The sequence below is a fragment of the Amorphotheca resinae genome (genome assembly GCF_003019875.1).
Source record: "Amorphotheca resinae ATCC 22711 unplaced genomic scaffold M430scaffold_7, whole genome shotgun sequence".
Classification (NCBI taxonomy): Eukaryota; Fungi; Ascomycota; class Leotiomycetes; order Helotiales; family Amorphothecaceae; genus Amorphotheca; species Amorphotheca resinae.
Genome location: NW_020194477.1, coordinates 609,812 through 633,860, shown reverse-complemented (window position 1 = coordinate 633,860; position 24,049 = coordinate 609,812). Strand labels below are relative to the sequence as shown.

At 48.1% G+C, this 24,049-nt stretch overlaps 10 protein-coding genes across 10 annotated transcripts; 6 read left to right on the top strand and 4 right to left on the bottom strand.

Annotated features, from left to right (window-relative positions):
- Positions 1 to 718: 718 nt before the first annotated feature.
- M430DRAFT_28458 (hypothetical protein) lies at positions 719 to 3,077 on the top strand (the record flags this gene model as incomplete). The annotated part of the gene is made up of 3 exons (XM_024865790.1): positions 719 to 1,016; positions 1,066 to 1,474; positions 1,526 to 3,077. The coding sequence occupies 3 exons, from the start codon at positions 719 to 721 to the stop codon at positions 3,075 to 3,077; spliced, it is 2,259 nt and encodes a 752-aa protein (XP_024720215.1).
- Positions 3,078 to 3,926: 849 nt separating this feature from the next.
- M430DRAFT_122288 (hypothetical protein) lies at positions 3,927 to 6,423 on the bottom strand. The gene is made up of 2 exons (XM_024861840.1): positions 6,316 to 6,423; positions 3,927 to 6,267 (listed from the first exon to the last, which is right to left on the bottom strand). The coding sequence occupies exons 1-2, from the start codon at positions 6,382 to 6,384 to the stop codon at positions 4,000 to 4,002; spliced, it is 2,337 nt and encodes a 778-aa protein (XP_024720214.1). The 5' UTR covers positions 6,385 to 6,423; the 3' UTR covers positions 3,927 to 3,999.
- A 181-nt stretch (positions 6,424 to 6,604) lies between these two features.
- M430DRAFT_122286 (hypothetical protein) lies at positions 6,605 to 9,552 on the top strand. Its single transcript, XM_024861839.1, has 2 exons — positions 6,605 to 6,933; positions 6,988 to 9,552. The coding sequence occupies exons 1-2, from the start codon at positions 6,657 to 6,659 to the stop codon at positions 9,459 to 9,461; spliced, it is 2,751 nt and encodes a 916-aa protein (XP_024720213.1). The 5' UTR covers positions 6,605 to 6,656; the 3' UTR covers positions 9,462 to 9,552.
- A 1,536-nt stretch (positions 9,553 to 11,088) lies between these two features.
- On the bottom strand, positions 11,089 to 13,270 carry M430DRAFT_122281 (hypothetical protein). Its single transcript, XM_024861838.1, has 2 exons — positions 12,810 to 13,270; positions 11,089 to 12,758 (listed from the first exon to the last, which is right to left on the bottom strand). The coding sequence occupies exons 1-2, from the start codon at positions 13,200 to 13,202 to the stop codon at positions 11,142 to 11,144; spliced, it is 2,010 nt and encodes a 669-aa protein (XP_024720212.1). The 5' UTR covers positions 13,203 to 13,270; the 3' UTR covers positions 11,089 to 11,141.
- Positions 13,271 to 13,516: 246 nt separating this feature from the next.
- M430DRAFT_19676 (hypothetical protein) lies at positions 13,517 to 14,392 on the top strand (the record flags this gene model as incomplete). The annotated part of the gene is made up of 3 exons (XM_024864125.1): positions 13,517 to 13,709; positions 13,761 to 14,099; positions 14,160 to 14,392. The coding sequence occupies 3 exons, from the start codon at positions 13,517 to 13,519 to the stop codon at positions 14,390 to 14,392; spliced, it is 765 nt and encodes a 254-aa protein (XP_024720211.1).
- An 86-nt stretch (positions 14,393 to 14,478) lies between these two features.
- Positions 14,479 to 15,488, top strand: M430DRAFT_35392 (hypothetical protein). The gene has a single exon (XM_024866733.1). It carries the CDS (start codon positions 14,788 to 14,790, stop codon positions 14,998 to 15,000), a length of 213 nt encoding a protein of 70 aa, XP_024720210.1. The 5' UTR covers positions 14,479 to 14,787; the 3' UTR covers positions 15,001 to 15,488.
- Positions 15,301 to 16,691, top strand: M430DRAFT_247455 (hypothetical protein). The gene is made up of 4 exons (XM_024865126.1): positions 15,301 to 15,557; positions 15,605 to 15,954; positions 16,028 to 16,280; positions 16,347 to 16,691. Exons 2-4 carry the CDS (start codon positions 15,647 to 15,649, stop codon positions 16,554 to 16,556), a joined length of 771 nt encoding a protein of 256 aa, XP_024720209.1. The 5' UTR covers positions 15,301 to 15,557; positions 15,605 to 15,646; the 3' UTR covers positions 16,557 to 16,691.
- Positions 16,692 to 16,751: 60 nt separating this feature from the next.
- On the bottom strand, positions 16,752 to 18,774 carry M430DRAFT_67041 (hypothetical protein; the record flags this gene model as incomplete). Its single annotated transcript, XM_024869265.1, has 5 exons — positions 16,752 to 17,522; positions 17,590 to 17,644; positions 17,703 to 17,755; positions 17,811 to 17,932; positions 18,762 to 18,774. The coding sequence occupies 5 exons, from the start codon at positions 18,772 to 18,774 to the stop codon at positions 16,908 to 16,910; spliced, it is 858 nt and encodes a 285-aa protein (XP_024720208.1). The 3' UTR covers positions 16,752 to 16,907.
- Positions 18,775 to 19,114: 340 nt separating this feature from the next.
- Positions 19,115 to 21,797, top strand: M430DRAFT_67039 (hypothetical protein). Its single transcript, XM_024869264.1, has 8 exons — positions 19,115 to 19,411; positions 19,473 to 19,736; positions 19,788 to 20,029; positions 20,081 to 20,201; positions 20,252 to 20,573; positions 20,627 to 20,805; positions 20,871 to 21,205; positions 21,326 to 21,797. The coding sequence occupies exons 1-8, from the start codon at positions 19,200 to 19,202 to the stop codon at positions 21,589 to 21,591; spliced, it is 1,941 nt and encodes a 646-aa protein (XP_024720207.1). The 5' UTR covers positions 19,115 to 19,199; the 3' UTR covers positions 21,592 to 21,797.
- Positions 21,798 to 22,650: 853 nt separating this feature from the next.
- On the bottom strand, positions 22,651 to 23,931 carry M430DRAFT_103831 (hypothetical protein; the record flags this gene model as incomplete). Its single annotated transcript, XM_024860884.1, has 1 exon — positions 22,651 to 23,931. A coding segment is annotated over one exon (1,281 nt), but the record flags the coding sequence as incomplete, so codon positions are not given.
- Between the last annotated feature and the right edge of the window lie 118 nt (positions 23,932 to 24,049).

Below are 24,049 nucleotides of genomic sequence, written 5' to 3'. Positions count from 1 at the left end.
GCTTGCCGAGGAATTCGTGAGCCTTGCAACTCCCAGAGCGGCGATTCGCGCGCATTGAATAACCTCCCATTGTCCTTGAGTTGCCGCCTTTGTCCCGCAAATCGTTGTAGACTCTCCTCCGTGCTCAAGTTGCGCTCAACTGTAGCATCAACGACACAACACTACCCTTAGACTGACGACGATATCACTATTCGCAGAATTAACCGGTCCATCCCAATCAAGACCTGTCTTAGTCGCAGCTTTTGGTTGCGCTCTCGCGTCCTATTGTTGCTTTTGGGTACCATTGTTGGCTATTGTGCCGGAAAACGGTGAATAGCAGCGCGTCAGTAAGTTCTTCCACATTGAATATCCGCATAGACATACAGTCCAGAATTTCCTCTGCCACTTATCCCACCCTCTTTCCATCCTCTTTCCATCCAAAAACACAAAACCCCAACATCAGAGAATACACACATATTACGAAGAGAAGTCTCTTCCACCATTGCATCCTCAATGGTTAGAAGACAAGCAACCGAATATCTAGAACACCAAGTTCAGAGACTACGTTAGCCATTCGCAGGAGTTTGCTGCGAGGAGCGTGATGCTAACTTGTGTGATCGCAGGCCTTTCTTCCGAAGCACCCTCTGAATTTGGAGGTTCTAGCTATTCTCAGAACTCCCGGTTCTCTCTGATCAACGACCCGTTGATATTTACAGCGTCAGGACAAGTAAATCCCACCATGTCTGCCCCAAGACGCAGCACACGTGCTGCAAGCAGGGCTGCTAGCAGCCGCGGGACCTCGCCAGCTATTTCTGAGCAGGATATCCCCGCTACTCCATCAGCTCGCCGTACTACCCGCAGATCTGCTGCATCTCCCCTTCCAGCCGTAGGGCTCAGAACGAGCACTGCATACGGCACTAATAGCACGGCCCAGCCTTCTTCTATGAGAGGGCCTGATTCGCAAGACCCCATCACCAATGTCTTGACTGGTCTTCTCGACCCTGTCCGCGAGGAAGATGACGAAGAAGAATCTAGTCGTAAGTCCAGGTTGCCTTGATCTAGAAAGGCGTGTCTAACTCATGACAGCTCTTCGTAACAGAACCGGAGGCCCTCGTCGTGGGAAGGGCAGTCGCCGAGGAGGTTCTGCTACATCAGCAACACCAGCTACAGATCGGAGCTTTGCCCACGAAAGCGGCATTTTCGGTGAAGCTGGCATTGATTCATCATCCTACGTGGAAGAAAGTGGGCTAGAAACGATCCAAGAGAATCCGGCTGCAAAGGAGTCAGTCGTTGAAAACACCGCAAACGGATCAGTCGTTCAGAATGCTGCTCTGGAAAACCAAACCCCCATTGTCACTGAAATCGCAAGAAACACTCGAGTCGAAGGGGCCCATGAACAGGCCGCAACAGCACCTGGATTGATCTCTCGTTTCATCTCGCAAGCTGGCGAACTTGTTTCGGCAGTTCTTGCCTATGTCATGTCGTCCTTGTTATGGTAAGCAGACCCCCAAATGTTTTCAATTTCGTTATTAATAACTCGACATAGGCTCCGAAGCCTGCTCAAACGTACAAGAGGCATTTCCGTCATGACCATCTTCGCCATCGCAGTTATCTTCATCACCCTCAAGTCTCAAATAAACACAGAGAGCATCCGTTGGTATGGGCCTCTCGACGTAACCCATAATATTGGGCAGTTTATTCCCTATGCCGTCGCACATCCGTTAAGTGCCTTTAGAGATGGTGGGGTCCAAGACCTTCACCGCCGCGTGACTGCTTTAGAGTACGACATTGCTCATCTGAAGACACGTACCGATCTTGATGCAGAAGCAGTCTCTCGCCTGGAGGAGGTGCTTCCTGACTTCATCGTCTGCAAGCAAGATGAGCAGGGTAATATGCAAATCCCAGACAACTTCTGGCATGCATTGCAAGACAAAATCCGCTCAGACAAATCCCTATTTGAAACCCAAATTTCCGAGACAGCAACGAAGGCTCGATCTAGCACCGGTCTCTCAAAGAAAGAGGTCATCAGTATCGCTCAGAAGCAGGCTGAGAATGTCTTCGATAAATCCAGTACCAAGAATTGGGAAAAATTTCTCAATTCCAATCGCGCTAAGATTATATCATGGTCTGGCGAGGAATTTGACAAGCAGATGGATTCTATGAGAAAGGACGTTATCACTTCCAAGTCTGATTTCATGAGATTAATCGAAAAGAATTGGATGGATACCAAAGAGGAGATCCAAACCCAGCTCGATCCCCAAAGAAAAATGTTAGACCTCACTCTCCGCCGCCTCACGAAGCTTGAAGAGAATGCAGTTGGTGTCACCAGAGATGAAGCCAGAGCAATCGCACTTGAAGTCTCTAAGAAGTTGATTTCCACTGCCCAGCTTGATTCCCTTGCCAGGGCAAACCTACAGAGCAGCGCAAGCGGAAGCCTTCTCCGTGTCAATCACTTCTCTCCGGGAACTGGGGCCGTCGTCAATCCATCATTGACTTCACCAAACTACGTCTTCCCTAGCATGCAGCGAAATACTCTATTCAAAATCGCATCGTGGATAGCTTACCGCCCAGTTCCAGTTCCAAATCCTCCTGAGGCAGCCCTCTCAAGATGGGAGGAGCATGGTGATTGCTGGTGTTCGCCAGTCAGGGACTCTGACGGCTCTGCACCCAGACTTGCAGTCATAACCAGTAATAACATATATCCTGATCAAGTTGTCGTCGAGCATATTCCCACCACTGCTGCCCTCGAACCAGGAGCGGCACCAAGAGAGATGGAATTGCTTGCATTCATCGACGATGTGTCAACTTATAGGGCAATCAAAGCCCGTTCTGACGAAATCTTCGTGGATGAAGCTCAAGAAGAAGAACAGCCTCCGCCCGGGTTTGTGCGAGTCGGCACTTGGACCTATGACATTGAAACTATGCAAAATATCCAGAGCTTTCCTGTTCAAGTCGACTTGAAGATGTTCGCGGGTCGTTCCTACACTAGGCACTTGATCGTCCGAATGAAGAACAATTGGGGAGCAGAGAAAACCGATTATACATGCTTGTATCGGGTCCGCGTGAATGGAGAGATCGCGCAGCCAGAGGAATATTGATCTTTCCGTTACTCGCAGTTAAAAGCATAAGTCGACGTCATTCTGTTATCGCAGACTCAGAAGCATAAAAGTCGATATCTGTTCATTACGATCAGTCAAAAGCATAATGCCGACATCTGTTCATTACGATCAGTCAAAAGCATAATGCCGACATCTGTTCATTACAGACACTCGGAGGCATACAATTGGGGGGATAGATGGATGTCTTTTCATCACGCGCAGTCAGAGGCGTAAGTCGGTATCTGTTTATTATGCGCGGTCAGAGGCATTACGTGGGCATACGATGGGTTGTCTCTTCATTGCTTTTGTTTTCGCATTCAGGGTAAAATGGCGTTCCATTGGTGGGGGGTGGTGGAAAGGTTGCCAGATACCCAAGTTCTTGTATTAACGATGCCATGCCTGCTTTGAAATGAAATTTAATTCATCCATTCCTGATTGACTGCCTCGGTTGGTGTGAGTCCATTGCACTTTACTAGATCTAACTGAGAGATTCCGTATCAACCCCTAGAGTAAACGTTCTACTCTTGCTTAGAGTAAGTTTCAGCAGCTCAGATCAGACAAATTCTTCTCACCAGTGGAAAGAATCATTTAGCTTAAGTCACTCCCTATGTGCGAAATATATATTCTAAACTCCGAGAACTCTACATAAACAAATTGCTTTCCACATAACTATGTGCATCGTTATTATCTAAGAGAGGCTTTTACTCTTATATATGCAATGCAGTAAAAGATGCTTCACTAATCCCTCGCCAACCTCTCCGCCATGTCCTCTACCAATTCGTACGCTGGTCTGAACGTCGGTTCTCATCATTGTTTCTTGCCTTCTTCAACGCGGGATGCGAGAGATGTGGGATGAGAACTTGCGGGTAGTGTCTTTAATATTTTGTCTGGTTTTATTTCTACCACAGACACACTAACTATGTCAATTAAGGAGACCTGCGGCAAGTGCCTCAAGATCCTCCAATGTCTCTGGCTCATCTGCTGCTTCAATAACCCGGCCTTTGCCTTTCCTCTTCTTAGCGCCCTCCTTCTCATCCTCGGACGCATCCTCAAACCACTTCTTGGGCCTCTTCGTCGGCCGCTCCTCTTCTTCCTCATCCTCGTCCTCGTCCTCGGGTAGGGGTAATGAGGCAAGCAGAGCCATTGGATCCTCCTCATCTTCTCCAGCTTCCGCCAGGCGCGGGGCTTCTTCAAGGGTCTCACCCCTCCTCTCCGCTGCTTCTCGAGCCTTCTTCTTCTCCCGCTTCTCTCTTCTCTTCTGCTTCGCGAGCTGCTTATCATCAAGATCCGCCTCGCGAATTCTCGCTGCCTCCTCTTCCAAGAATTTGGCTCGTTGCTCAGCAGCTGAACCGCGTTTCTTGAAGTCCTCTTCATCTTCAAGCTCGTAGACTTGATGTGGTACTCCGTCGTCATCGTACACCAGTTTGACCCCCTTCTCTTTGAGTTTCAGCAGTTTTTTCTTCGACTTGAGTAGCTTCTCTCGCCGTTTTGAGTCGATTACAATCGGTTCTTTACCAATGCCAGGTATGACCTTTGCTGCGGGTCCAGTCGCTGCGACATCCTCCTCCTTTTCTGAGCTGCTACTCTCTTCGTCTACCTGGTGAACCCTCTTCACTGACAGGAAATCGTTGTCTTCATCCGCATCCGCATGCGAACCTGCATCTTCGGGATCGTCGTCCGCGATCGTCTTAGAGTAGTGACTAGAAAGTACGTCTTGATTACGACGTTCAAACATTCGGTCGTATTTCGTCCGTACTTCTGGCTTCTTGGCTTGTTCTTCCTCATCATCGTCTCCTCTTGGAGCGTTCTTCAGCTTCTTTACGTCAACCCCCTTTCGAAATTTGATCTTCGGAGCGCCGGGAAGTCCCATGCTGGCATGGAACCCCTCCAAATCGTACTTATCTATATTGAAGATCTCCTTGTCCTTCTGAAGCCACAGAGATTTTGTATAACTTTCAAACGCCTTCTTGGCAAGATACTTGAGCTCAGGGTCTTGAAAACACAGTTTCTGTAGCTGTGCTCCAATTGACTGTTCTTTTTGTTTTCGAATATTGATCTGCTTGATAGGCACTTTCTTATGCTCCAGGCGTTTTAACATGCCCTCCTCTTCGCTGGGATCTAAGATGATGACTGCTTTTCCAGGCTTTTCAGAGCGCGCAGTTCGCCCAACTCGGTGAATGTAAGTGTCCGCATCTTCTGGGCAATCTAACTGAACGACCCAGTCGACAGCAGGGAAATCGAGTCCTCGAGCAACGACATCCGTGGCAAAGATGCATGAGTTCTTTGCGGCTGAAAATGAAGAAGTGATATCCAATCTGGCCGAGAGCTTTTGTCTGCCGTGAAGATGCAGCAATGGAATTCCTGGCTGAAGATGTCGGAAGCTTTCGTACACAAATCGTACTTGCTTCGCAGATGAAAAGAAAACGATGATCTTGGACTTCAGATTGGCCCGGATAAATCCAAATAGGGTGTCCAGCTTCTTGGAAAGGGGAACAACGACGTAGTATTGTTGCAAGGTTGTAGGAGTTGAGCTCGAAGCAGCCTCATGCACCGCTACATATTCTGGGTCCCGTAGACTTAACCTCGCTAGGTCCGAGACCTTCTTTGTTTGTGTTGCGCTGAAAAGCATTGTCTGTCTCTCTTTTGGCAGATGTTCGATTATCGCGTCCACTGATGACTGAAATCCCATATCCATGATCCGATCGGCCTCGTCGAGCACTAACATTTTCAAGTTACCAACTTCGAAGGCCACCGTCTGATCCATATGCTGCAGCATTCTTCCAGGCGTACAGACAAGGATGTTCATGCGTCCCAACCGTTCTTTCTGTTCCTTTAGATCTCCCCCGCCTATAACCAGTGCCGCTGAGAATGTATGATACCGGCCAATCTTTCGTAGGACCTCGAATATCTGGATGGCCAGTTCTCGGGTCGGTGATATAATGAGAGCCCCCAAGCCATCTAATTCGGTCCACCTTGCCCTGTATAAGTTCTCCAGCACTGGAACCAAAAATGCCAAAGTCTTTCCACTCCCAGTTTTCGCTGCTCCCAATATGTCGCGGCCTTTCAGCGCAAGTGGTATGGCTTTGGATTGTATGTCCGTAAGAGTTTTGAAGTGTGAAGCCTCGAGACCAGAGGCGGTAGGTTGTGATAGAGGTAGGTCAGAAAAGTCCTTTATTTCTGCTTTGATATCCTAAGAGGTGTGAGAATTGGTTGGTCGCGAATTGGTGGTGATACTCACGAGCTCCTCGACAGCTCTCTCCAGTCTCTCATGATCTTCAATATCTCGTTTTCTCTTGAGCGATTTCATATTGACCTTGGCCCGGCCAGATAGCTTGGGCTTTCTGCCAACAGTTGGAGGAGCCATCATTCGTTATGCGTATTCTCAGGCGCTGGCGGGAATCTATTCGATTTTCCCCAGGAAGTATACAGGCGGAAAATATAGAGAGGGTGGCGCTAGCGGCCGCTTGACAAAAAAAACGGAAATCGATTTTGCGATAAGATGTGCGGCTACAGCACATGCTCCTACGACTTTAACTACCACTTCAATGACCAAACCTGAGTAGTTTGGTATTTTACGAAATGCCTCACCGCGCAGCCTCCCCTGCGGCCTCAGAGAATGAGTTTGATATCACAAATTCATTATTCAAAGACGACAATGCCGACGATGACGATTTTGCTCTCCCGAGCGGTAAAGATTTGGGAACCCTCGACGCGGGTGGAATTTTAGATTTGGCAGCTGAAAGCGATGGGGATGGCGATGAAGCTTTTATTGCAGCCCGACAGGCTGCTTCTAATCGAAAGGCTTCCAATCTGAAGGGCAAGAGTGTAAAGAAGGGTGGAGGTTTTCAGGCAATGGGTATATATGCACAGCTTGGGAGGCTTTGAGAACTTTGGCTAATAATAAATCAAGGCTTGAATTCACATCTTCTTAAGGCAATCAGCAGAAAAGGATTCTCTGTACCTACTCCGATTCAACGCAAGACAATACCTCTAGTTCTCGACAATCAAGATGTTGTTGGCATGGCCAGGACAGGTTCCGGGAAGACCGCCGCTTTTGTGATACCCATGATCGAGAAGCTTAAAGCCCATAGTGCAAGAGTTGGAGCAAGAGCCTTGATCATGTCTCCATCTCGAGAGCTTGCGCTACAGACGTTGAAGGTCGTGAAGGAGTTCGGCCGAGGGACTGATCTCAAGTGCGTCCTACTCGTTGGTGGAGATAGTCTCGAGGATCAATTCGGATTCATGGCTGCAAACCCGGATATTGTGATTGCAACACCCGGTCGGTTTCTGCATCTGAAGGTTGAAATGTCTCTAGACCTCTCATCAATTAAATACGTGGTTTTTGATGAGGCTGATCGGCTTTTCGAAATGGGTTTTGCTGCACAACTCTCGGAGATTCTCTACGCATTGCCAACTTCCAGGCAGACTTTATTATTCTCTGCTACCTTGCCAAAGTCATTGGTGGAGTTTGCTCGAGCCGGCCTTCAAGAACCTAGCTTGGTACGTCTGGATGCCGAAAGTAAGGTCTCGCCGGATCTCGAAAGTGCCTTTTTCAGTGTCAAGAGTTCCGAGAAGGAGGGCGCTCTCCTTCATATTCTCAATGATCTGATAAAGATGCCCACCGGACTTCCAGAGGCGGCAAAGAAGGCTGCTGAGGCCGGCGGCAAAAAGCGAAAGCGTGGAGACAACGGACCAAATCCTAAGCAAAAGCCAACAGAACACTCGACCATCATATTTGCAGCTACGAAACATCATGTTGACTATCTGGCAACACTCCTTCGTTTGTCTGGATTTGCCGTATCCCATGCATACGGTTCGCTGGATCAAACGGCAAGGAATATCCAGGTTGAAAATTTCCGCACTGGAATGACCAATATCTTGGTAGTGACTGATGTTGCTGCCAGAGGTATTGATATTCCTGTTCTGGCAAACGTTATCAATTACGATTTTCCACCCCAACCGAAGATTTTTGTCCACCGCGTTGGCCGTACGGCAAGAGCTGGGCAACGAGGATGGAGTTACAGTCTTGTACGAGAGAGCGATGCGCCATACCTCTTGGACCTGCAGTTATTTTTGGGTAGGAGACTACTACTCGGTCGTGAAAGTGGCGAGACACCGAACTACGCTGAAGATGTCATTGTCGGAGCTCTCCCTAGAGACAAATTAGAAAGCACGACTGAGTGGATTGGAAAGCTACTTGGAGACGATGTTGATCTCAGTGCTCTCAGAAGGGTAGCAGAGAAAGGTGAGAGACTTTATATCAAGACACGGAATTCTGCATCTAGCGAAAGCGCAAAGAGGGCCAAAGAAGTGGTAGCATCAAAAGGCTGGAATCAATTACATTCCCTTTTTGATAGCGAGACGAATGATATGGAGCAAGCTCGACTTGACATGCTTGCTCGCATCAGCGGATTTCGACCACAAGAAACTGTGTTTGAGATCGGCACAAGAGGCAAAGCGGGTCATGGTGAGGCTGCTGAAATGATGAGGCAGCGAAGGGAGAAGATTACTCCCCGAAGACAGAAAGAGGAGGACGAGAAGGCCGCGGCAGAGGCAGAGGCAGAAGATAATATGGACAAGTTGCCTGAGCACGATGCAGATGACGACGATGATCTGGAAGTCACCATATCTGGTGGCGGCCAGGACATGGAAGAGGCCTCTGATGGCGATATCGAAGTCACGTTCTCGAAATCGGCACAAAAGGGCAAAGGTAGAACGTTATCATGGAAAGATTCGGAGAACTTCATGTCTTACACGCCGAAAACAGTCAACACGGCAGAAGAGCGTGGCTACGGCGTCCACTCAGGATCATACAACACTGCATCACAGAACTCAAATTTCGTGGAGGCTGCCAGAGGCGTTACTATGGATTTGACCAATGACGATGTGGCGAAGTCATTTGGTGAGCCGAGCAAAGCGAAGGGAATGAGATGGGACAAAAAGAATAGCAAATATGTCGCTAGAGCAAACGATGAAGATGGATCCAAGGGAAAGAAAATGATCCGCGGTGAGAGCGGTCAAAAGATTGCTGCAAGCTTCCAGAGTGGACGATTTGACCGATGGAGAAAGGCTCACAAAGTCGACCGTCTTCCTCGGACTGGCGAGGCTGAACGAAAAGATGCTGGCAGTACCATGGGACGAGGTTTTGGACCCAGATACAAGCATAAGCAAGAACGGGCACCGAAGGAGGCAGATAAATATCGTGATGACTACCATGTGCGGAAGAAGAGGGTCGCTGAGGCCAAGGAAAAGAGGATTGGGAAGTTCAAGGATGGTAGCGGGAAGCCTGAGATTAAAAGCACGGAAGACATTAGGAAGCAGAGGAAGTTGCTTGAGAGGAGGAAGGCCAAAAATGCAAGGCCTTCTAAGAAGGGGAGGAAGTGATGGTTTTGTTAGTTTGTGGCTACAAATACCCAATGTTACAGTTGTGATTGGCAGTGCAATATTTGAACCTTATGAATTCGTCTATAGAGACACGGCTTACAATCTGTGGTTTCTACCAGTCGTAGTGTGTATGCCAGGATAACTCCCCGGGGGCGGAAAAATGCACACTCCATTCCCGAATCATAGGGGAAGTTCTCATACGAATTGCGGCAATTTGACTTTGAGTTCCAGACCTTATCTATAGGACTTTAAAGTCAGGCACGCCGAGTGAATCAAGTTGCGCAGTCTCATTCCTCAAGTGTGGAGTTTCGTTTTGGCAAAAGTCTCAGAACCATGGTGTAACTAATACTACCCGCCTGCACCATAAGGGGGTTCGAAGCATACCTACTTAAAAATCAGTTGAGAAGTATATGTATATGAAAATTCCGTATCTTAATTCGTCCTAAAGGATTTCTCTGTTGGCAAAGAATCTAGATTTTTATCAGCTATTTTTTCCTTCTGCTTCATGCCAACCCCCCCCCCCCTCCCCCCCCCAAAAACCCTCCTTTTTGGCAGCGATGCAGGTGGAGAAACACAATAAGCCTATCATATATGTTTTCGTAAGCGAACATTATCAACAAAAACATGAGTTCAACAGGCCTGATAGTTCAGTGGTAGAATTCTTGCTTTGGGACTACAGCTCAACTGTAAGAGGTCTCCGGTTCGATCCCGGATTAGGCCCCACTCTTTTTTAGATTTTTTTCCCGTTTTGCTGTTCAGCCTCTCTTAGCCTCTTGATACTTTTGACGTTGTGTTACGCGCCTAATACAAGTAGGCAGATATCGAACCCATCAACAACCAGTAATGCCTCTGCAGCATTAAAGTGGCCTGATAGTTCAGTGGTAGAATTCTTGCTTTGGGAACTCAAATCTTAAATGTAAGAGGTCTCCGGTTCGATCCCGGATTAGGCCCTTCTGTCCCTTCTTTGGGGTATCAATTTTTTCTCTTTTGCTTTTTCCATCAATTCTATTTTTTCATTTGTCCCTTCCGCTCTGCGGCATATATCTCCTAACCAGGTACCCATAAACAGCACTACAAGGGCCTGATAGTTCAGTGGTAGAATTCTTGCTTTGGGACTTCGGATCTTGATTGTAAGAGGTCTCCGGTTCGATCCCGGATTAGGCCCACATATCTTTTGCGATGTAATCTTTTGTAACTTTCTTTTTACTGCTCTTTCACTTCATCGGAACATATTCTAAAACTAGAGACTCCTTTATAACAGCAGGGCCTGATAGTTCAGTGGTAGAATTCTTGCTTTGGGATCATGTCTCGATTGTAAGAGGTCTCCGGTTCGATCCCGGATTAGGCCCATATTCTTTTGTGTTTCTGATTTTCTTTTTTTGCAGATTCTTTCCTTACTTCTGTTTTTTATGAATGTTGTCGTTGCTAGTATAGACAGGTATATCTAACTAGCCCCCTTTTTGGCTCCAGGAACAAAGATTCAATATACATAGGTAGGTCTCGTCATTCGAGTTCTTTTTTCCTAGAAGAACCAAAATTGTGTAACTGTTGCCAGAGGACCAGACCAATGTCTACGTAATACCTGCAGTCACTGTGCACGAGCGTATGAACCTCGATTACCAAGGTTCCCATCCATAGAGTGTTCGTGACATTACTTTTGTATTGACACATTTATCTAGACTACTTTCCCTCCCTCTCAGTGCGCTTATATTTCAAGAATCTCCCCAGATTCAAGACAGCTTCATCTGCTCTGGCGCGTAATTCTTCAAACTTCCTCTTGTCGATGGACTTGGCCATCTTTCTAACCTTTGGTAACGTCTCTTCCAAATGCTTGTAAAACCCATCTGCCCAAAAGACAGGCTCGTCGAAAGCATAACTCTTATCCGCGTAGATATCGAAGATTTGGTTCAATGCTTCCACTGCCTCGGCAGGTTCTGTGTCCGGGACAGCGGCCACAACAGTGAGGAGGAAAATCCCAATTTCCTTATTGAGCTCGATGGGGGCAGGGTTGAGTGCAAGGCTACCGAGGACCCCGATGCTCTTCACCCCCATACCTTGGAATGCATCGTTGCTATCCTCGCTTGCTGCCTTTTTACTTCCGTTTGACTGATCTTGTGTCTTGGATAGGTTCTTCGATGCCTGGTATAGTGCCATGAATTTCCTTTGCTCGCCTGGGTTAATTTTGATTTGCCCCTGCACACTGCGAGATACAGCCCAAGCGAGACTGGTGATAGAAGAAGCCAAATCAATGTCTGCTGTGTTAGAGGCTAGAACTGGACTGATAACCTCATTCCAGATATTATGGGCCAGTGAAGCCCAGAAGTCCTTCAGACTGTCCAGGTGACCCGTGGAAAAGTCAATGCTTGAGACAGTCCAAGAAATATTGTTCAGAGCCGACAAAGCATGACTTTGGATACTATCGCTTCCTGTAGACATCTGTTCAGACGGACGTGCTAGTGGCAATATCTTGGGTGCGGCATTTCGGACTAAATTTTCGAGCGTCAACTCTTCAGAAGGACCTTCTTCATCGTCTGGACCATCTCCAGTCACCAAGTCCATATCGGCATCGATCTCGTCATCGTTCATTTCCTCGTTGTCCCCATCGTCTTCCTGATGGGGCTCTTCGCTGTCGTCCTCCATCTTGTCTTCACCATCGTCCATCTCGTCCTTATCATCAAATCCTTCAAATTCCTTTTCGTGCCGGCTCCCATGCTCCAATGCCTCCTGAAGACTTGTGGCAATAGATGCAGTGATCTCCAGGGCCAACCGCAAAACCTGGTCAGGACTCGAGAGTGGCGTGTCACCATTTGCGGTGTTACTTTGAGAATTTGCAAGATCCAAGGATTTGGCCAGTGTCGGAATCAGAATAGCATCTGACAGACCTGGCTTCTCAGTATTATGATCGTACCACTCCAGGCACGCGAAGATGTTATGGAGCACTCCGCAAGCAGCAACTGCTCTGAAACCACCGGTATCCTTGAGCTGGATAAGCCCCTTCAGCCAATCCTCATTCTCTACTATGCTCTGAACAAGCGGTTTATTATCCTCCGTTAACGCTGTCAAGCAGGACAGTGCTTCGTTCTGAGCCTCGGTAGGCGCGAGCTCGAAGGAAAGGAGTCCGAAGAGAAAGTTGACGATCGAAGATAGTTTCGATATGGCTTCGACAATTTCTTCTTGTGCTTCGGATAGCGATGTAAGTAGGTTGACGACTGAGCTTGTAAGATCCCAGATAAGTGCTTGTTCAGCTTTGGGAGCATTGGAAAAGGGCGCATCCTGAGAGGAAATAGTCTGAACGACCTATTTGTAAAGTAAGCAATATGTTTCTAAAGGATTAAGTAAACGACGTACATTTCTAACAGCCCCCTCGATTGCTGTCAATATATCCTGCCTATATAGGTGAACACAGAAGTCCGCCTCCTCTTCCAGTGCCAAGTTCCTTAGAATTCCCCACCCCGCAGTCCTGGTCTCAAGATTCGAGTCTGTGAGCGTCTGTTCGAGTAGAATTCTCACAATTTGTTCCCGCAGTAACAGTTTTCGACATTTTTCATCTTCGATTATGTTGGAAATCGCACTTGCAGCGGTCGATCTTGTCTTGAGTTCGGCACTCTGCAGGTCTCTCAGGACTGGCAGAATGCGCTGCTCGCGGATCGCCGCGAGTTCCGGGTCGGATGGAGGTTTGATAGGTTTTGCGGTAGGGTTATCGCGGTTCTTCACCCTGTTTCTAGGTTTTGACTTGCCCATCTTGACTGGCCGTTGTGATCTTTGTCGAATATCTGGAGATTTTCGAAATCCACAGTCGAATTTTGCCCTGAACTTTTTAATTTTCTGGTGATCTCTAGCGAATAAACTCGTGAAAATAATATAATACCGTAGAATTCGGGCATTAATTGCCCTGATAACGGTGAACTGAGGAGACTCTAGTGAATCTACAGGTGTTCATTTAGAGCAACCCCACCACTGGCGGTCCGTACCTTTTCCAGCAAAGCCTTGAGGTATTTTAATGAGCGATTTCCCTCCACCCCACACTCTCATAACCCCCCCTTTTCCCATCTGCAATGTCTGCAACGTCTACAATCACTCAAGCTGAGCCGATTACGGCTCAGAATATCCTGCGACTCTTTCCCGACATCGACACAAGCTCGGCAGAATTAGAGGGCCACGATGAAGAGCAAATCAGGTTGATGGATGAGGTCTGTATTGTCCTCGATGAGAATGATAAGCCTATTGGAAACTTTAGCAAGAAGATATGTGAGTAGCGATTACCGTGTAATGTAACAAGTGTTTGTCTGACAACCGCAGGCCATCTCATGACGAACATTGACAAGGGCCTCCTGCATCGCGCCTTCTCTGTCTTCCTCTTCAACTCCAAGAACGAGTTGCTCCTGCAGCAGCGCGCGACCGAAAAGATCACATTCCCGGACATGTGGACCAACACATGCTGCTCGCATCCCCTTGGAATACCGGGTGAAGGTGGTGTCGAATTGGCCGAGGCGGTGATGGGGGTCAAGAGAGCGGCGCAACGAAAGCTTGATCACGAACTTGGAATCAAGGCTGCTCAAGTCCCAATCGAGAACTTCAAATTCTTGACAAGAATCCATTACAAGGCACCTAGTGATGGAAAGTGGGGAGAGCATGAGAGTGTGTCCTACCTCACTTACTCCCCGCAGAGATGTTTGCTAATCCTGCATGATCCTCTAGTTGACTATATCCTCTTCATCAAAGCCGACGTTGATCTCAAACCCAACCTGAATGAAGTCCGCGATACTCGTTACGTTACTGCCGATGGGTTGAAGACGATGTTCAATGACCCCGCCCTCAAATTTACTCCCTGGTTCAAACTCATCTGCCATTCCTTGTTGTTCGAGTGGTGGTCACATTTGGACGAGGGGCTGGAAAAATACATGAATGAACAGGAGATCCGTAGGATGTGAGAAAACCGGGATCGTGTCAATGCATTGACAGCGAGTCAAGCTACACTGTAGCACGGATTGTCGGAGAGAGGGGAGGAGTAACAAGCAAAGTGAAGCCTGGTCGAATTATCCGCAAGCAGATTCAATATACCCCACATACAGACGCAGCAATTGAGTATAGCGCATTGGTTCCAGCTGCAGCCATGCGATGTTTGGTCCTTGGCTGAGTTTACTGAGTTGAGTGGTCAGGTATCACGGCCTTTCCCAGTTGTCCGAGGAAGTTTGGGCTCGTGCCATTCCCTCGAGCACTTCTGGGCATTGGATCTACGATGCAGATATGCTCGGCATACCTTTCTCTCTCTTTGTGCATCTTACAATTCATTCATATTTGTTTATCTTCAATACTGTGGCCAACTATGGCATTCATTCGAGTTCGGGGTCGGCCGATTAATTGGCGGGAACTATCCCCACCTCTATCTAACCGCTCGAGGTATGTCCACCCGACGATTAGCAACCCCACGCCTCGCGGTTATCGTGCAGCTCGACTCAAAACGAGGCGGTCGTTCATGAATAAGGGATGTTTGGGCGGCACTTCAATCCCATTGGTTATTCTGGATCATATCTCGTAGTTCGAGGGGACGACGAGAAAGCTCCGCTCACAATTGTCAAAAAGGGGCCCTATCAGCGGAATGACAGGGGTCATTCGGTTCCACGATGGCTTCTTTTAGTGGGGTCATACTGAACGCTTATCCTTGGGCACACGACGTCCCGGATTTGAAGCATACATACATAAGCCGTGTTGTGCCGCGCTCTCTCCCCCTCTTTGTCAATCCACCGGATTTCATAGATTGCTCAATCCTCACTTGACATCAGGAGTAATCTTCAACCTCAAAATCAGTTAACAGCTCAGCTTCGTTATCTATCTCGACGATTACTTCAAGACTCCCAGTATCTCTCGCACGACAGATAATTATAAGCACTGCCACATATTGACAGATCAATATATCCGTCAATCTGAACCGAATCTCAACAGGAAGCTCCCCGGATATTACAACCTTGATGTCGGTTGATAGACGCCAAAGTCTTCATTGCCTTCGTTTTCCATCTCGATACGAAACAGTGTCGAGATCCCAGCTTTCTAAACAACATACGGGCGATAGCACCAGGCCAGCTGAAAAACCGTCCTGTTTGTGAACTCCCCCCCTCGTGCATTTATATCACTCATTAATGGAGGTCCAGAAATACCATATCAGTCTTCCGTATCCAACCGCAATCATGGAGCAGATTAATAACAATAACGCCATGTTAACCACCGAGAAAAGCCGTAGTATCTCTCCAGCAAGCTCGGAAGAAGTCCGTGTCATTGGCATTAATGAGTATGAGGAGGCGGCTCAATGCCTGTCTGAAGCCTTCGCCGTTGATGAAGTAGCAAGATATTTCATTGATACCGATGATATGGCTGCTTATTCGGAAGAGCACAAGTGGAAGCTTCATTGCGATATCATTCGGTATATGACTGCTGCTCATATCTACAAAGGCATTGCGACAACTATTGGGCCGAACTATGATGCTGTTGCTCTTTGGTAGGCAGCTTATCATACATCCTCGTTATATAGCCTGCAACGGAGTAAGGCAAGACAACTAACTGAAAACTAGGATGCCCCCTGGCCAGAATATGAATGACTGGTGGACAATCTTCCGTAGTGGCATGTGGAGACTCTATTACAAGCTATCATCTGAAGGCAGGAAACGTTTCTACAATGAGTTCATGCCACTCTTGCACGATACCTTCCACGATATCTTAGGACACCGTGAGAATGATGCCTACTACCTTGTGTATCTAGGTAGCAAGCCCAGTGCTCGCGGGAAAGGATATGCGAGGAAGCTGATCGAGCATATGACAGCCCGGGTGAGTCTCTTTTCTATATGGCGAACTGAACCACGAGAAGCATGCTAATGTTATATGATTTTATAGGCTGATCTCGAAGGTCGCCCAACCTATCTGGAATCCAGTGCAGCAAGCAACATCTCGTACTACAATAAGTACGGTTTCATCGAGAAGAAGTTCATCACTCTTGAGCGGGGCCCCAAGCCGGTCAGGTTGCATATCATGGTTCGAGAGCCCCAGAGCGTAGCTGGGGGCTCGAAGGCCGAGGGACAAACTGTAAAAATCAGAGCCCTTTGATAATCTGGAGGCTCGACGCAGAAGGAATCTGAAGGCGAGGGACATCTTTGCAGTAATTTTCTTTTATTCTTTTTTGGTGCCTTGACTTTTACTAGGTTTCGATTCCCTGGCAAGAATGGTTATCTTCCTGTTTTGATCTTGGATATTTCTCTACGGATACGTTCACTTGATGGTTTAATGAGTGTGGAAGTACGTCATTGATGATGTCTATCTCCTGATTCAGTGATTGCGAGAACAGTTCCTTGGTTATGTTCATCATTTCATGCTTTTATGCTAGCAATTATAAACATCTTAACATTCTACACATGCCGAGCCAACCCAGAACGCCTCATGATTCCCTTCTTCACTTGTCTAGTATTCCAGTACTGCCCACGTCTCATCATCAAGCGTCGTATAAATGAGACCCTCACCAAGCAATTCATCTCCAGCCTTGAACACCTCGTTCGCCGGAATATTCAACTGGTGAGAGATGTTGTGCACATGTAACCCTTCGTTGTTCTGTGGCGTAGATTGCAAGAATTCATAGACCTTTCTTGCGATAGGAGATATTCTCGGCGGTAACTTCTTGCCTACTGCACCAGGCGCACCATTTGTAGCTCCGTAGCCGCCGTCGACGAACATGCCTTGTCCCTCGCTCTTTACTGCGGCCCCATTTGCTCCCCCCAGCGGTCCTCGAGTAAAGTATAGGTGTACCGCCGTGGCATGAAGGAGATGGTAACTAATTTCGTTGAAGTCGGTAATTGGGTGTATAACATGGGAGCCGACGTGGCGCCTGTTGTTGAATTCTTTGAGCTTGCCCCAGACATGGACGTAGTCTCCTTCTTTCGGCGTATATTTCTGCAATTCTGGCGGCGCATCACCGTCAACCCATTGCTTTACTTCTATTACCCCGGTACCATCGTCAATCTTGTAGGTTGTGTTCGTCGCCTGGGCAGAAACTGTGCTGACTCGACCTACCAAGTCGACCTAAAGCAGACTGTGAGATTGAATTCTGCAACAAGAAATAGGGAAGAGCAGAAGAGCGAACACGTACTTGCGTCAAGCTGGTACCATCTACCTTGGCCTCGGCATCTGGATACGGGAAAACACTAGAAAATCGTCGTCAATAATCTTCGGCGGACGCGTTCTTCCTTGGGGTAACCTTACGCGTCCAGCAGCTGCTTGATGGTGACAGGGCGAAGGGTATCCTGCCCATATCTCTTGACAGCTTGTTAACACGAGCAGAAACCGGAATTCGGGAGCGAGAAGATATACCTTCGTGCCACCTGGGGTATCTTGACTCCCTGCTTGCGACCCTCCTAAGAAACCTCCACCGTCTGCCCCGCCTTGCGCACCGTAGCTCGTAGTGGTGTAGCCACCAGCATTATATCCGTAATCTGCCCATGAAACATAAATAGCTGCTTTGGTTCTAGAGAGGAGTGTTTGTCATACCCATTGTCGTAGATTTACGGGCGCGATGTTGAATTGTGGAATTGTTGACGTTGAAAGGAAGACGCGAGCGCGTAAAGTACGTGGGGTAGATGCCTTAGAAAACTGGCAAGACTGTTGGGTCACGTGTCAGGAACCCAGAATTCATTATTGCCGTTTTTGGTATCTGTTATCGGCCTTGTTCGATAATTCGATAATGTGGATGTTGACTTAGTTATTTTCTTCAACTTTTCTCCCTCTTTTGTCTTGGTTTTTTTGACCTGTCCTTTGATCCCGTCTCGGCACGATCTGGGTTCAAACAGAACCTCGTTTGTCTCGGGGCAGATTCTTTTCTAGAACTCACAACTCTCTTGTGACTTGACTGTGTACTCCCCCCCTCAAAAGGTCTTCAAGTCCGCCAATCACCGCCTGGCCGAGCCTCGCCGAGTCAATGTTAAGCCAAGATAGAAGAGCTGCTAAGCCTTTGAGGCTATGAGCTCTCATCCACATGGTAACCTGGGAAACTCCGGTCTTGTCCAACAATACTCCGTATTCAAAGACCGACGACCTCACTCGCTCCCAACGTTCCATCCACTTCTCGGGAAACCCGAGTGCGGGAGATTCCACGCGTGCAGAGTTCAAGACGCTACTACTACTGTACACAGAATGTATTACGTAGGGGTTGTCAAGTGGACTGTATGTGGGACATGATTTTCAATCCTTCATACCGGTGCGAAGGCCCCGTCGATGTACACTCTTATGAGTCTTCTGAGATAATGTCTTTGACATCACATCTACAATACATACTCATCCGTCTTATCCCCCAGGCGCTACGGAGTGATGGGTCCTCAAGCTCTGTTCCTCATTCATCTCCAATGGGCCAATAGCTTCCGCTTCAGGGCGGGGAATTGCGGCGTTCCTGGTGGATCCTTGCCGAAAGCATGAAATCGACAGACGATGCCACTTTCTCTCCTTTTCACCGTCACGCCCCCCAGCCAGTAGGATCATGTATCCAGGGTCTTGTGGTTCTGGCGATCGTCAACAGCCCAGGGTCCGGAGTAACTTGTAAGGGAAACGCCCCGGGACAATCCCGGCTACGCAGGCCATTTCTGTCGATCTGCTTTGAAGACCCCTCCAGATCCATATGTTCATATATCAAGTTCTCCTCGTCTCTTGCTCGATGTCTCTTGCAAGTTGCATTTCTTCTTGTGTTGCATTCGGACCCCGAAACACAAGATGCAGCTCCTCGGTCTTGCCATTGTCACTGCTTTTGCTGCCCGAGTGATAGCAGCACCCTTCCCAGAAAACCATGTCGTGCATGAACGTCGTGACTATGTTCCCAAGGCATGGATCAAGCGCGATAGGCTGAGTGCTGATGTTGAACTCCCTGTGCGTGTCGGTATGACCCAGCGCAACCTCGAGAATGGCTATGATCTTCTACTAGAAGTGTAAGCACTGCGGTGATCCGTTCTCTTGCAAAGTGAAAGTGGCTAAGTCAATATGTGCCAGTTCCAAGCACGATTCTCCCAGATATGGCCAGCATTATTCAGCAGAGGAGGTTGCTGATATCTTTGCGCCATCTCAATCGACCGTGGATGCGGTTCGTGACTGGCTTCTATCCGCAGGTATTCCTGCGGAAAGAATCTCGCAGTCGGTCAATAAGCAATGGATGCAGTTTGACGCTGCAGCCGGTGAACTGGAATCTTTGCTGAAAACCGAGTACCACGTCTATGAACACTCTGGCACTGGTCAATCAACTGTTGCCTGTGACAGGTAAGATGGTGGCTTACTTTGTGCTTATCATGGTACTAATAGTTAGTCTAGTTACCATGTTCCTTCCCATATTCAACAGCATGTCGATTATATCACTCCTGGCATTAAACTCTTTGCGCCTAGTCGAGGTCAATCGGGTCTCGAGAAGCGCACTTTTGGTGTCACCAGTGGAAAAGGCCAAGCGGGCACTCTCCCGCCTTTAAAAAAGACACTGGGAATGACCATCGAGGAGCTTCTTGCTTATCCTGAGCTCGCTGTTTGCGATATAGCCATTACTCCTGCTTGTGTCGCAGGTAATTACATCCTCTAATTTGGTGGCGGCTGGCACTGATCCACTGATTTAGCATTGTATAATGTTACTGCCGGGAGCAAAGCTGCTCCAGGTAACGAGCTTGGTATCTTCGAAGACCTCGGGGATTACGTTAGCCAGACGGATTTGAATCTGTTCTTTGCGACCTTTGCTCAGTACGTTTCAACCGTGTTATATCAGTGCTCATTGCTAATACTGTTTAAAGACGCATCCCACCTGGCACGGCTCCAATCTTTAAAGGTATTGATGGCGCCGCGATACCAGCAAACAACGAGTTCAATGCTGGAGGCGAGTCCGATCTGGACTTCCAGATCTCATACCCTCTGATCTACCCTCAAAACAGCGTCCTCTTTCAAACCGACGATCCAGTATACGAGGCCCAGTATACTTACCAGGGTTTCCTGAACAATTTCTTAGATGCCCTTGACGGTTCTTACTGCAGCTCTATTGATCCTCTAGACCCACCATACCCAGATACGCAATCTGGTGGATACAAGGGATCTCTGCAGTGTGGCGTTTACAAGCCTGTAAGTACTTATGGATACAGGAGCATGTCCTAAGTTACTAAACCTTATTTTAGACCAATGTTATCTCGATCTCTTATGGTGGCCAAGAGGCAGATCTCCCTGAAGCATACCAAACGCGCCAATGCAATGAGTTCATGAAGCTTGGGATGCAAGGTGTATCAGTTATCCTAGCTTCAGGTGATAGTGGAGTTGCTGGCCCATCTGGTTGTCTCGGAACAGGTCAAATATTCAGGTAAGTTACTCCACTGCTTCGAACTATTATCTCTTTGAACGCGCCCTAACAAACACACTTTACAGTCCTGATTTTCCAGCTAGCTGCCCTTATCTCACGGCAGTAGGAGCAACGTATCTTCCCTCTGGCGCAAATGTCAAGACGGATTCAGAGGTTGCTGTTTCTCGCTTCGGATCTGGGGGTGGCTTCTCAAACATATACGCCATGCCAAGCTACCAGAGTGCCGCTGTGAATGAATACCTTACCAACAGTCCTCCTCCATACCCATCTTACTCCACCACCAATAACGAAAACATTGGCGCAAACGGCGGCATCTTCAACCGCGCAGGCAGAGGATACCCCGATGTCAGCGCTATTGGTGATAACGTTGTCATCTTCAACAATGTAGCCCCAACCCTTAGTATGTCATATTTCCTTTGTCCCCTTTACTCCCGAGGCAATTTTGTTACTTTTACCCCCGAGACCTTCAGATGGGTCATGAATATATTTTCTGTACAAAATACTAACGTGAGGATTCCAGTTGGTGGTACCTCTGCTGCCGCTCCTGCCTTTGCTTCGATTCTCAACCTCATTAATGAAGAGCGAATTGCCGCCAACAAGTCCACAGTTGGATTTGTCAACCCGACTCTGTACGCAAACCCACAGGTCCTCCACGACATCACATCAGGTACGAACCCTGGGTGCAACACAACTGGTTTCTCTGCGTCAGCAGGGTGGGACCCCGTGACGGGCTTGGGTACGCCTAACTACCCCAAGATGCTGGAGCTATTCATGAGTCTGGATTGAATTGATTAATTATGTGTTGGTTTTATCTACGGCCTATTATCTTCTGGTGGGAATAATGTCAAGATGTTAATGATGTAAGATACCTTTAATGATGCCGAAACGATGTACATAACATTTTGTCTGGGCCATCTGATACCTAGTGTTTATTGGTACTATAACAGAGAATGAACATTGTTTGCAACTGAGTTGCGAACTGAAATCAAGACAATCTCTTCCCGTTGAGTCTCAATACGGAAAAGGCAACAGTTACCAAAGTACTAGTATCCTGAAGCGCCTATTCTCTTCATATTCCATGTTCGCTTCATGATTTGATTTTCACATTGGGTTGATATAAGGATCAGTCCCATATTTCCTATAGAAGCAAACAGACCGAGTCAATTAAACTATCAATAACGAGACCCAACCCCTTTCAACAAAGCATAATACCATAAGAGCAAAATCTGCAAGCACCTTGATCCTTCGTAACAGCTACTGCATCATCTCTATATCAGCATCCCCGATCAGCTGCTCCGCAATAGCAGCGCCTTTCTGTCTATCCTCCTCCGAGGGCTTCATTCCCGCTAGCAGGATATGGGCCTCGTTCCTCTTCAAGAACTCGTGAAGGATCTGCTGGTCGGTAATCTGCTTCTTCCAGATCGCTTTCAGCTTGTCTTGAGTGAGGTTCGCAGCCCGCGCTACGTCGGCGTCTCGTTCCATGATTTTCCTTTTCTTTTCCTGTAGCTCGGCTTCTGCTTTTTTGAGCCGCGCCTCTTCTCTAGCCTTGAGTTGCTCTTTCTGCTGCGTTACTTCCTTCGCTTTCTGACGTTCCTGCTCTAAGGCTGCTTGTTTCTCGAGGTATGCTTGTGTCGTAGCCTCAGCCTCCTCTTTCGCTTTCTGGGCTTTCTCGATCTCTACGGCGACTTGTAACTGGCTCTCGTTGACAGGGTCGTGTAGCAGGGCATTCAATCTTGCTACCTCAGCTTGAGCGTCTTTCAGAGCTTGGTTCTCTGTCTCTTTCAATTTTCGCAGCTCTTCGGCTTTGTTCTGACGGTCGAAATAGACCCCTTTTACCGTGTCTTGCGCAAGTTCCAGTTCTTTTTCCTGCTCTGAGAATTTTTCCCTGAGGACTTTGAGCTCCTCCATATCACTGCGCTTTTTTAGCTCCCACGTGCTAACTCGCTCTGGCCATACTGGCTTTACCACACTGACAACCGTAGGCTGACGCTCTGTCTCTCTTGTGACTCTGGTGCCAGGATGTTCTTGGTACGCCGGAATCACGAAGACGGTCTTTAGGGGATCGCCACGGAGACGATAGTAACGAGTTGTGACATCCAAAGTCGTAATGCCCCTGGCGAATTCAACTCCATCTTTCTCCTCCCAGAGCGCATCTCCACTGATACCCAGCGCGCGCCTCTCCCGATCTTTCTCCGCATCGTTGATCTCTTTCCTCTCAAATTCGTTGCTTAGGAATTGCCAGACATCGTCACCGGCATTCACCAGCACGAAGCGGTCTTGAGGGTATACCATCTCTCGAGGCTTCCGTCCATGGGGCCCAAGCTTGGATAGTGCCTGATGCGGGACGGCTGCCTCGCCCTTGATGACATCCAGTGCATTTGCATATTCGCGTTCGAGCTCATGGAGGCGTTGCACGAGGCGTGAAATGTAGAGTATGAGCTGGCCGAGTAAGGTTGTTTCGGCCTTCTCGCGATCCTCGGTTTGCTCTTTGGGGGGAAGTATGGAGAGCAGTCCCCCCTTTGCACTGTACTCATGATCCAGGAGTTCCAAGATTTCATTCGCGTGCTCGATCAAGGACTGGTGCGTCGCATATGGCAAACTTAGCCCGTTCTTGGGAGTCCTGACATCGGCAGGATGCAATGGACAAATGTTCGCATATGATCGGGACCTGCTAGCATCGGGCTCAATGGTATTCAGAAGGCTGGTGAGAGGCATCTGATGATGACGATCTGGATTTTCGTACGGCTTCGAGAGATCATTTAACCAGTCGTAACTCTCATTCTGGTGAAATTCTCCTGTGCCCCCGCTGGATAAATTCCTATTGTCGATGACTGCTGGCGCTGTCGAGATGGTCATATGCTTGATAAGCACGGTGAGGGAATGTGCGTGCTGCTTCAGTTGGAGGAGCGTAGGTGCCATGCCTGGGGTGGAGAGGTAACTGCAGTTTACATGCCCAAGGCATTTCATGACTTCGGGCGTAGTTGCTGCTACCTTGAGTGCGAAGGTTGACTGGTAGGGCCCTGCAAAGAGTGTCGCAGGGACTGGTCGATTCGGGTTCACTTTACCTGGTGGTGCTGGATCAATGGCCGGCACACGAACTGTCGTGCGTCCTTCATCAACGTCCATTCCTTCCCCGACCACGGGGTCAGTATTGCCGTCTAATGGTACTTGACTTGCCATGGCTCACGGTGAGGCTTGAGCTGGAATCTATTGAGGCTTCGATAATTTGTCTGGTTTCTGACAG

Bases quoted from the DNA above. Each gene is read 5' to 3' on its own strand.
- M430DRAFT_247455 (XM_024865126.1), top strand. From the start codon at position 15,647: ATGGAGCAGATTAATAACAATAACGCCATGTTAACCACCGAGAAAAGC. The intron at 15,955-16,027 runs GTAGGCAGCTTA...ACTGAAAACTAG, and splicing joins TATGATGCTGTTGCTCTTTG to GATGCCCCCTGGCCAGAATA. The intron at 16,281-16,346 runs GTGAGTCTCTTT...ATGATTTTATAG, and splicing joins TCGAGCATATGACAGCCCGG to GCTGATCTCGAAGGTCGCCC.
- M430DRAFT_67039 (XM_024869264.1), top strand. From the start codon at position 19,200: ATGCAGCTCCTCGGTCTTGCCATTGTCACTGCTTTTGCTGCCCGAGTG. The intron at 19,412-19,472 runs GTAAGCACTGCG...AATATGTGCCAG, and splicing joins TATGATCTTCTACTAGAAGT to TTCCAAGCACGATTCTCCCA. The intron at 20,806-20,870 runs GTAAGTTACTCC...CACACTTTACAG, and splicing joins GGAACAGGTCAAATATTCAG to TCCTGATTTTCCAGCTAGCT.
- M430DRAFT_35392 (XM_024866733.1), top strand. From the start codon at position 14,788: ATGGCATTCATTCGAGTTCGGGGTCGGCCGATTAATTGGCGGGAACTA.
- M430DRAFT_122286 (XM_024861839.1), top strand. From the start codon at position 6,657: ATGCCTCACCGCGCAGCCTCCCCTGCGGCCTCAGAGAATGAGTTTGAT. The intron at 6,934-6,987 runs GTATATATGCAC...TAATAAATCAAG, and splicing joins TGGAGGTTTTCAGGCAATGG to GCTTGAATTCACATCTTCTT.
- M430DRAFT_122288 (XM_024861840.1), bottom strand. From the start codon at position 6,384: ATGAAATCGCTCAAGAGAAAACGAGATATTGAAGATCATGAGAGACTG. The intron at 6,268-6,315 runs GTGAGTATCACC...CACACCTCTTAG, and splicing joins AGAGAGCTGTCGAGGAGCTC to GATATCAAAGCAGAAATAAA.
- M430DRAFT_122281 (XM_024861838.1), bottom strand. From the start codon at position 13,202: ATGGGCAAGTCAAAACCTAGAAACAGGGTGAAGAACCGCGATAACCCT. The intron at 12,759-12,809 runs GTACGTCGTTTA...CTTTACAAATAG, and splicing joins TCGAGGGGGCTGTTAGAAAT to GTCGTTCAGACTATTTCCTC.